A 9448-nucleotide genomic window follows, 5' to 3' on the forward strand; every position below is an offset into this window, starting at 1 on the left:
AGATGGGTGCCGCGTTTGCTCTCAGCTGAGAATAAACGCAATAGAGTGGTCGCCTCTGAGGCTCTTTTGGCGCGCATAAGTCGGAATAGTGAGGAATTTTTTGGTCAATTTGTGACTGTGGATGAAACATGGATACACCATTACACTCCTGAGAAAAGCTCCTTCGAATTTTGCTTAATGAGCCAAAAATTTCCTGCTAAAGCCAGGGCAGCCAAACCTTAGTAAAATAAAAAAAACGTTAGAACGAAAGAGTACCTTTATAATAGTCCTTTATTAAGAATTGAACAGTCAGTAGGACTTGTAAAAGTTGTTTGGAAAGTATTTTCAATTCTGAGCAAAACAGCAATGCAAAGTTACCTGACATGTGTGAATTTCTGATTTGCAAATCAGAAAATTAACTTTGGCAACCCTGATTTTCGACCTCCTTTCTGTTGAAGAGCTACAGAGTTTTCAAATTTTGCTACATTTTCCAAATTCGTGTCTTTTGCGCAACCAAAAGATGCGCCGTCGCATGGCAACCATGTAGTGTAAATAAGTGATCGATAAAATTGAGATTTCATTTATGAAACTGACGCAACGCGAATTTCGCTTTTTAATTCTTTTTTTATTGTGCAAAAATGTGTCCAACCAAAAAGCTTGCTGTCAAATGGCACGTGGTGATTTCTGAAGGCCAGTCCTCTGTGGCACCAGACAACTGGATAATTTGGGAAACATGGGAACTTTTCCATCCAAAAAAAAAACCCGGCTTCTCGAATATATCTGAGGCCTACGGTACGTGTTTATATCATATATTTTTAATTATTTTGTTCAGTTATATGTGTTTAAATTTTAACGTGACAAATCACAAGGGGAATTGTGATGTAAAGATCTTTTGAAAAAAAGGTGAAAATTTCAGCCCAAAAATGAAAAAAAAAACGTATTTATGTCATCCGTGCAAAAAGTTCAAAAAGATTGCCTTTTTTACGAAAAGATTAATTTGAGTGCAATTTGTCATTATGGATCATTATTTTGCTAGCCTAGCACAACCCAGTACAAGTTTCTGATTTTCCAAATTTGCATTTTTTAAAATTATTTCGCGATTCGTCATCAGGGACAATTATTGCGCTAGCCTGGAAAAATCAAGGATAATTTTCGGATTTTCGAAATTCGTATTTTAAAACATTCATAATCAACAATGTATTCCAATTCTAAAAAGATTACATTATTTTGAAAAATAATCATTTGAGTGCGATCCGCCATCTGAGATAATTATTGTGCGAGTATAGCGAAACCCAGGATAATTTTTAGATGTTCAAAATTCTTATTTTTTAAATTTTAGGATCAAAATTTTATTCTGAGCCCCAAAAGATGTTATTATTTTGAAAAATAATAATTCGAGTGCTATTCGCCGTCAGAGGTAATTTATTAGCTAGCCTAGCAAAACTAAGCATAACTTTCAGATTGTCGAAATTCTTATTTTTGAAAATTTGTGACAATTATTTTGCTAGCCTAGAAAACCCCAAGATAAGTCTCAGAGTTTCAAAATTCGTATTTTTAAAATTATAGGATCAAGAATTTTTCCAAGTCTGAAAAGATTGCATTATTTTGGAAAATAAGAAATTGAGTGCGATTCGCAATCAGAGATAATTATTTTGCAAGCCTAGCAGAACCGAGGATAAGTTTCAGATTTTCGAAATTCACATTTTTTTAAATTTAGATTAAAAAATTGATTCCAGGTCTAAAAAGATTGCATTATTTTGGAAAAAAATAATTTAAGTGCAATTCGCCATTAGAGATAATTATTTTGCTAGCCTAGCAAAACCCAGGATAAGTTTCAGATATTCAAAATTCGTATTTTAAAAATTATAGGAATAAACTTTTTTCCCAGTCTGAAAAGATTGCATTATTTTGGAAAATAATCAATTGAGTGCGATTCGCTATTAGAGATGATTATTTTGCTAGTCTAGAAAAACACAGGATAAGTTGAAAATTTTTGAAATTCGTATTTTTTAAAATTTAGAATTAAAAATTTATTCCAAGTCAGAAAAGATTACATTATTTTGGCAAATGATAATTGTAGTGCAATTCGCAATTAGAGATAATTATTTTGCTAGCCTAGCTAACCCCAGGATACGTTTCAGATTTTAGAAATTCGTGTTTTTAAAAATTTAGAATCAAAAATTTATTCCAAATCTGAGAAGATTGCATTATTTTAGAAAATAATAATTTAAGTGCCATTCGCCATTACAGATAATTGTTTTGCTAGCCTAGCAAAACCCAGAATAAGATTCAGATTTTCAAAATTCGTATTTTAAAAATGATAGGAATACAAATTTTTCCCAGTCTGGAGAGATTGCATTATTTTGGCAAATAATAAATTGAGTGCGATTCGCCATTACAGATGATTATTTGTCTAGCCAAGCAAAACCCAGGATAAGTTTCAGATTTTCGAAATTCGTATTTTTTAAAATTTTTTATCAAAAAATTTATTCCAAATCTGCAAAGATTGCATAATTTTTGAAAATAATAATTTCAGTGCAATTCGCCATTAGAGATAATTATTTTGCTTGCCTAGCAAAATACAGGATAAGTTTCAGATTTTCAAAATTCATACTTTAAAAATTAATTCGTATTAAAATTCGTAAATTCGTATTTTTTTTCATTTAGAATCAAAAATTTATTCCAAGTATGAGAAGATTGCATTATTTTGGAAAATAATAAATTGAGTGCGATTCGCCATTAGAGATGATTAGTTTGCTAGCCTAGCATACCCCAGGATAAGTTTCAGATTTTCGAAATTTGTATTTTTAAAAATTTAGAATCAAAAATTTATTCCAAGTCTGAAAAGATTGCATTATTTGGAGAATAATAATCAATTGAGTGCGATTCGCCATTAAAGATAATTATTATGCTAGCCTAGCAAAACCCAGAATAAGTTTCAGGTTTTCGAAATTCGTATTTTTAAAAATTTAGAATCAAAAATGTATTCCGAGTCTGGAAAGATTGCATCATTTTGAAAAATAAAAATTTCAGTCCAATTCGCCTTTAGTTATGATTCTTGCGTTTGTCTAGCAAATCCCAGAGCAAGTTTCAGATGTTCGCAAAACGTATTTTTCAATTTTTAGTCAAAAATGAATCCCAATTCATTAAGAAAATAATTTTGTGTTTAATTTTGTAGGTAGTTATGATGAAGCTCTTAAAGCTGAGATACAGAGCGGAGATTTCTCCACGAACGATGAAGCATACAAAACATTGATGCCACAGGTTAATCCTTGCATAACGAGAAAAATTGAAAAGACTATTCAGTTGCCGCCTTCGTCTACCAGTTTGGCAACTGCTAATCCAAAGAGTAAGTAAACATTTTTTTGCAAGTCCGTCAGATTAAAAGTTTTTATTTTTACCGTAAATAATATGAAAGGTAAATAGTTTTAAAAATTTTATTTAATTAGGGTGAACGATTATACTTTAATTGTCTATTTCGAGAGATCAAATTTGTTAACAATATTAATTTAATTCAGCTTATGAGGAAAAAAAAATGAAAATATTTCTAGAAATAAAATTGTTATGTTTTTGATTCTATGAGGATTATTCTTAACAAAAAATAGTACTATTTGAAATAAATTTAATTGTTTTTTGATCATTTATTGATAATTACTTGGATTTTATATTCACAGCAGAGTAAAAAATAATCTCAAACGTTACTACACTTGGTTTAATATTCACATAACATATTAGAAACTTAGTTGCCATTTTACTTAAAACTTTGCTTTTTTGTTTGCAGGCTCATTACTCGACCCACCATGTAATTATGGATTAAAAAGAGATGACTACAGCAAAGAAAATTTCGTACTCAAAGGTAACTTCATTCATATTTGTTTAGGAAAACTGTATGATCAATTTTTTGGAAAAATAGTTTACTTTACAAAATATATAAAGTTTTTTTTAGTAGTTACAAATTCTGAATAAATTCCTTTATAGTTCAATCGTAGCAAATTGAAAAATTTCGTAATTAAATAGTTGAAGGTGCTTCTGAAGATGCAATGTGCCTTTCAAATCCGAAGGATAGGAGGTCAAAGGAAAGACGTTCGAGGTCAAGGGAGCATACTCTAAGGTGAAGCCGAAAGTCAAAGGACAACTATCTGGAATCAAAGGGCCGGCATTCGAAATCCAGGGAAAGGCGTTCCAGATCTCGTAGCTATAGGTCCAGATTAATGCGTGTGAAATCGAAAGAGAGGCTAATGGAAAAGCGCACTATAACCAAGGAAAGTCGCTCGACATCGCAGGAGGGGAATTAAAAATCAGGCCAAAAGTCAAAGGAAAACCACTCTAAAGTATGTGCCCGACGCTTCAAGTCCAAAGATAGGTCCAGAGAAAGGCGTTCCAGATCTCGCAGCCCAAGCTTCTCCCAAAGACGTTTTAGATCGAAAGAAAGGTCAACGGGAAGGTGTTCTACATCCAAGGAAGAATCTTATGGAAAACGAGAGGAAAACAGTTCGCACCAGAATGGCACAATCGGTTCCAACGAAAATGGAAGTTTCTTCAAACTCAAGAAATACTATACCAAGGATGATACAGGTACTACTCGTCTTTTAAATGTATATTAGGGGTGGCGATTTCCCCTGGAAAACCTTAATAACCCTATAAATGACCTGGTATTTCTATAATCGCGAAAAAAACCTAAAAATGTCATAGAATATAATTTTTTAATAATTTTTTTCGTATGCACTTTTTAAATAATTTCGTATAAAATATTCAATTTTTAACTCATTCAAATGTAATTTTTTAAATTGAAAACATTAACATTTTTAATACGCAGCAATTTTTGACTGTTTATTGAAACTCAACATTTATAAACAAAATATTAAAAACTATAAAATTTAAAAATTAATTTTCTCAAACAAACAGCTTTGTACCTTCAAAGTTTCTTAAAGCTAAATTACAAATTTGAACGTTACAATTTTAGTTGTTCTATTTAAATAAAAAGTTTTCTGCGTGAAACTGTTGAGTTTTAATATATAATTAACAGTTAAACAGTTGTACATTTGGCAAAATTAGGATAAGTTCAGGAGATACAGTGAAACGCTTGAATAGCCCTTCCCTTCTATAGCCATTTCGAGAATTGAAGCCGCCCCGTGTGTTGGTATAAGAGGAACTGCGCGGGGGTTGCGGGGTCTGCGGTTGTCACTCAGGCGAGGAGTTAAGCATGAACAAACAAAAGCGGAGCGGGCTACAATGTATCAATTCTTGGAAATTTAGCTAGCCCCAGTAGTTTATCATAATCTTCCGTACAAGTATTAATTTTGCTTTAAAGCCCTAGTTTATTCAGGGATTTAGAACATATTCTGGTCATTTTTCCAAATTCCTAAAGGGTTTTAGGTATTTGTAAAAGTTTTAAACTTAGGCATAAAATGTTTTGTTCAGTTTTATAATTAGTTTAGGGTTCGTAATGAAAATTCTTTGACTCAGTATAATTTTAAAGATTTGTTACGAAGAGATTTGCAATCACCAAGCAATGAATAAAATTTTTTGATTAACAAGTTTTTAGTAAATCCCTTTTAATAATTTGTTTTGAGCAAAAATCTTTTTTCATTGAAACTAAACTTCGTTCCAAGACCTGTTCTTACAAACAGTGCCGCATTTAGGATGTTAGAAATACTTTAGAAATTAAATTTAAAAAATCCTTTAAATTATACTACCTTATTATCGTAAAATTTAGAAACTATAAATTAATTATAAAGTAAAAACTAATATTATGTTTATGTTTTATAGTTTTCTACAATAAATATCTAAAACGCTTTACGAATTTCGAGAAAAGCCGTGAAAATGTTCTAAATTCCCGAATAAACTTGAGATTTAGAGAAACGTAATTCCTAAATAAGATTTTCCTGAACCCCTACAGTTAGCTAATTCCTGAGATTTTTTCCACAGTCGTAAGTTTTGACACTACTCACGACGTACATAATTGTATTTACATCAAATAATTTATTTCAGCCTATATAACCTTATCACGAGAATTAATGGCTTGTAAGGACAAATTAAATTAACTTCTCATTCTCAATAAGGAGAAAGTATGTAGGTGCGGAAAACGATTGAACGATTCTTATGATGCAGAGGACGATCTTCTTTACCCGGAAAATCCTTGCTCAACGTACGAACAATTCACTAATCTTGAAAAAAGCTTGGCGAAGCAAAGGAACGCTACGGCTTTCGTGAGTACAAAATTACTTTGTTTATTAACATAAATATTTGTGGGAATCCAATCATACATAAAAGTTGGGCTGGTCACTGCAGTCGGTAATTTCTTAGAAAAACCTAAAGCAATTAAATTAATCTTTGATAGTTGTAACATATTACTGAAATTGAGTTTGGATATCAAAGTTTCATATTGATGTAAACATTGTTTAACTAATTATAAAGGCATTGTAGATGCAATTTCTTGTAGAGATAACGAAATTTAACTAAATTTCGTAGCCGATAACTCTCAATTTGCATGTACAATGTACTTAATTACGTTAATAATTTCAACTAAATTCTTTTTAAAAAATTCCGCATGATGAATTAGCAGGAAGTATGTAAATCTTTTCAGCGGCTTCTCTTTTTTATCTAAGTTCATAATGCCTTCATAAGGACTTGTATCACGTCGAAACATTTTGGCAAGTAATAAAATTTAATTTTGAACATAAAAAACCAGTATAGGCATCAACAGAATTCATTGTCTTGTTTTTTTTCAGGGAATTGACGTTACAACGCTATTGTTTAAAAATACTTTAAGATTAAAAATATAAATAAAAGTAACAAGTCTCGAGAAGATGCATTCCCTATAATGAATTCAATCGTTTTACGGAAAAATTAATTGAACCATCAATTTACTGCATTTTTTCAAAGCTTTAGAACTTAATTTTAATTTTTAATTTTAGACGAATTCTGTGAAGAATAGGGGTGGAAAGAATACTCCTATCGCAGTGAGACTAGCAATACAAAGAATGATGACAAACGAATTGTGCCTTCAGTTTAGTTGGTCAGGAAAAAGTAATAGCGGGAAACGTAGAGGACTTTTGAACCAACGACTTTTCGTAAACTGATTGAGGGTAGGTTTAATTGCGATTAAATATATTGCTTTAATGTGTTTTATTGTTTTGCGTGTGCAGGTGTGTGTGTAGTTTATTCGTAAAATAACATTAACTTTTCGTATTGCAGAAGCGATTTTATCATGCAGACGAGGCAAAGAGGATGCAACTGAGGAAATAATAATTATTGCATTAAAAGATTGGTTTCAAAGAGTTCGCACGCGAGTCAATATTGATATACAGAGAGATGAAAAGAATGCAGCTCGTACGTATCATCTTTATTTCCTGACTAACAAAGCCATTGAAAGAAAGTCCTTCTTTCACACATATTATATTTTTATTGGACTCATTTGCAGGTCTTTGAAATTAAAAAACGATAAGCTTTTTGTCCCAATCTGCTTTGAAAACTACTGTTCTGAAGAAGGAATGCTAAGGAAGAATCGCGAGATGTATATTTTCTTTTCTAATTAAACTATTCACTGATGAGGCATGTTACAATATTAACACTAAGGCATTTTTTAAGTCACCAAAATAATGTTTCATCATTTACTTTCATCCTTTATTATTTCTTTTTATTCTTTAAAGCATAAGTTTTCCCCAAATTTGTCCTTCCTTAAAACCTGTTTTCTTATGAATGGAAAGACAATGTCTAGAATTTCTAAATATTCTTCTGTTATATAACAAATAAAAACTGATTTTTGTAAAGCAAAATTATAAACTTTCACATGTTTAATTTTTTGTAGCTTTATTTAGATTTGAAAAATCATTTTATGTAGCTGAACTGTAACTGAAGTTTTACGAAGGTTACTTGTAATCTTTCTGGTTGAGACCTTACCATACTCGTGCGATTCCTACTTTAACGAGGTTTTGTCGCAACAGCTCACGTCCAGATGAAATTGCATATCTAGTTGAAAATTTTCGAAAGTAAATTAAGGAAATTAAGGAAAGTTTGTGTAGTCCTAAATTCTTTCGTAATTATAAAAATGTATTACTATACGGATATTCCTTAGTGTTTTTAGTTAATTTGTTAAATTTTTCGGTAGACATCTCATTTTACTTCGACGTGAGCTGTTATGAAAAAAATGTCAGTAAGATATAAATCGTGCAAGTACGATATGTCCTTAAATATAATTCTTCGTGTCACCCAAGCCCAGCATATTGAGGGCGTTTCAAGAACATTTTTCTGTAATAAATGGGCTTGAGAATGTACAGGTGACTAGTTAATGCATTTATATTGAATGTGAGATCTTAGTACTGGATAATTGAAATGTATTAACTCCTTATTGTAATAATTTCATTTTCAGGTTAGTGATTTTTGGACAATGTCACTTAATAATATTGTTAGAAGTTATATTATGTATTTTATTGAAACATAAAGACTAAATGGTTTAAGTATTTAAACCGAGATTTCGTTCTTGATACTAGAAAAGGAATAGTAGCTATACCTCTTTATGAAAACGCAATTTATGCTGTTATCTCCCGCACATCAACAGTGGAAAATTGCCAGTATTAACCATTGGGTTAAGAATGGCCCAATACCAGCAACCGATGGTATCATAACTCATTCACTTACTCACCTTGGAAAATTTTAGACAATACTAAGAATTGGTAGCCATTCATCTAACATAACATGGATAACTTGGCTGCCATTGACGGACCAGTGATTGAAACAAACATGAGTCAAACTTTGAAAAAAATTTCACCAGTATAAATAATAATTTTTGATGAAATCTCATTTGTTCCCAATGCTTGGTCTATGACGCAAGTTAGCCATATTTTCGAAAAAATTGGGCTGTTGTAGTTACCAACTTTGAACCATGAATGGCTGCCAAGTTTGGGCATTAGCGATATCATTTCAAGCTTCGGACAGTGATGACCTTGGACCAGCTGGAACGGTTTTGGAACGTTTGTGGAACGTCTCTTCTTTGATAGGCAAATTTAAGAGATGTGCTTATTATTTTTAACCCTTGAATATGAATGCTTCACACATTTAAATTTCACCTAGTTGATAGATATCGATAACATTTGCAAGTCATTATTTGCTAGTATAACTTTATTTTTTTAGTAATTGTTTTTTTCGAGCAATGTCAGATGAAAAAATAGTTTTTCGTGAAACTTGACGACTTAAGAATATTGTATAGCATTTAACTTCTTAAAGCAGCGAAAAATATACTAGTATACAGAATGTGATGTACCTTTTTTGATAAGAATTTTTTGTGTCTCTAAGCTGGAACGGTTTTGGAACGTTTGTGGAACGTCTCTTCTTAGATAGGCAAATTTAAGAGATGTGCTTATTATTTTTTATCCTTGAAGGTGAATGCTTTATACATTTAAATTTCACTTAGTTGATAGATATCGATAACATTTACAAGTCATTATTTGCTGGTATAACTTTATTTTTT

The 9448-nt window shown here is 31.2% G+C and overlaps 1 protein-coding gene across 1 annotated transcript; it reads left to right on the forward strand.

Moving 5' to 3' along the window:
- The first annotated feature begins 617 nt into the window (after positions 1-617).
- Positions 618-4351, forward strand: LOC117178751. The gene is made up of 3 exons (XM_033370195.1): positions 618-771; positions 3761-3835; positions 3997-4351. Exons 1-3 carry the CDS (start codon positions 618-620, stop codon positions 4092-4094), a joined length of 327 nt encoding a protein of 108 aa, XP_033226086.1. The 3' UTR covers positions 4095-4351.
- The last annotated feature ends 5097 nt before the right edge of the window (positions 4352-9448 follow it).

The sequence above is a fragment of the Belonocnema kinseyi genome, chromosome 1 (assembly GCF_010883055.1).
Source record: "Belonocnema kinseyi isolate 2016_QV_RU_SX_M_011 chromosome 1, B_treatae_v1, whole genome shotgun sequence".
In the NCBI taxonomy this organism is placed as follows: domain Eukaryota; kingdom Metazoa; phylum Arthropoda; class Insecta; order Hymenoptera; family Cynipidae; genus Belonocnema; species Belonocnema kinseyi.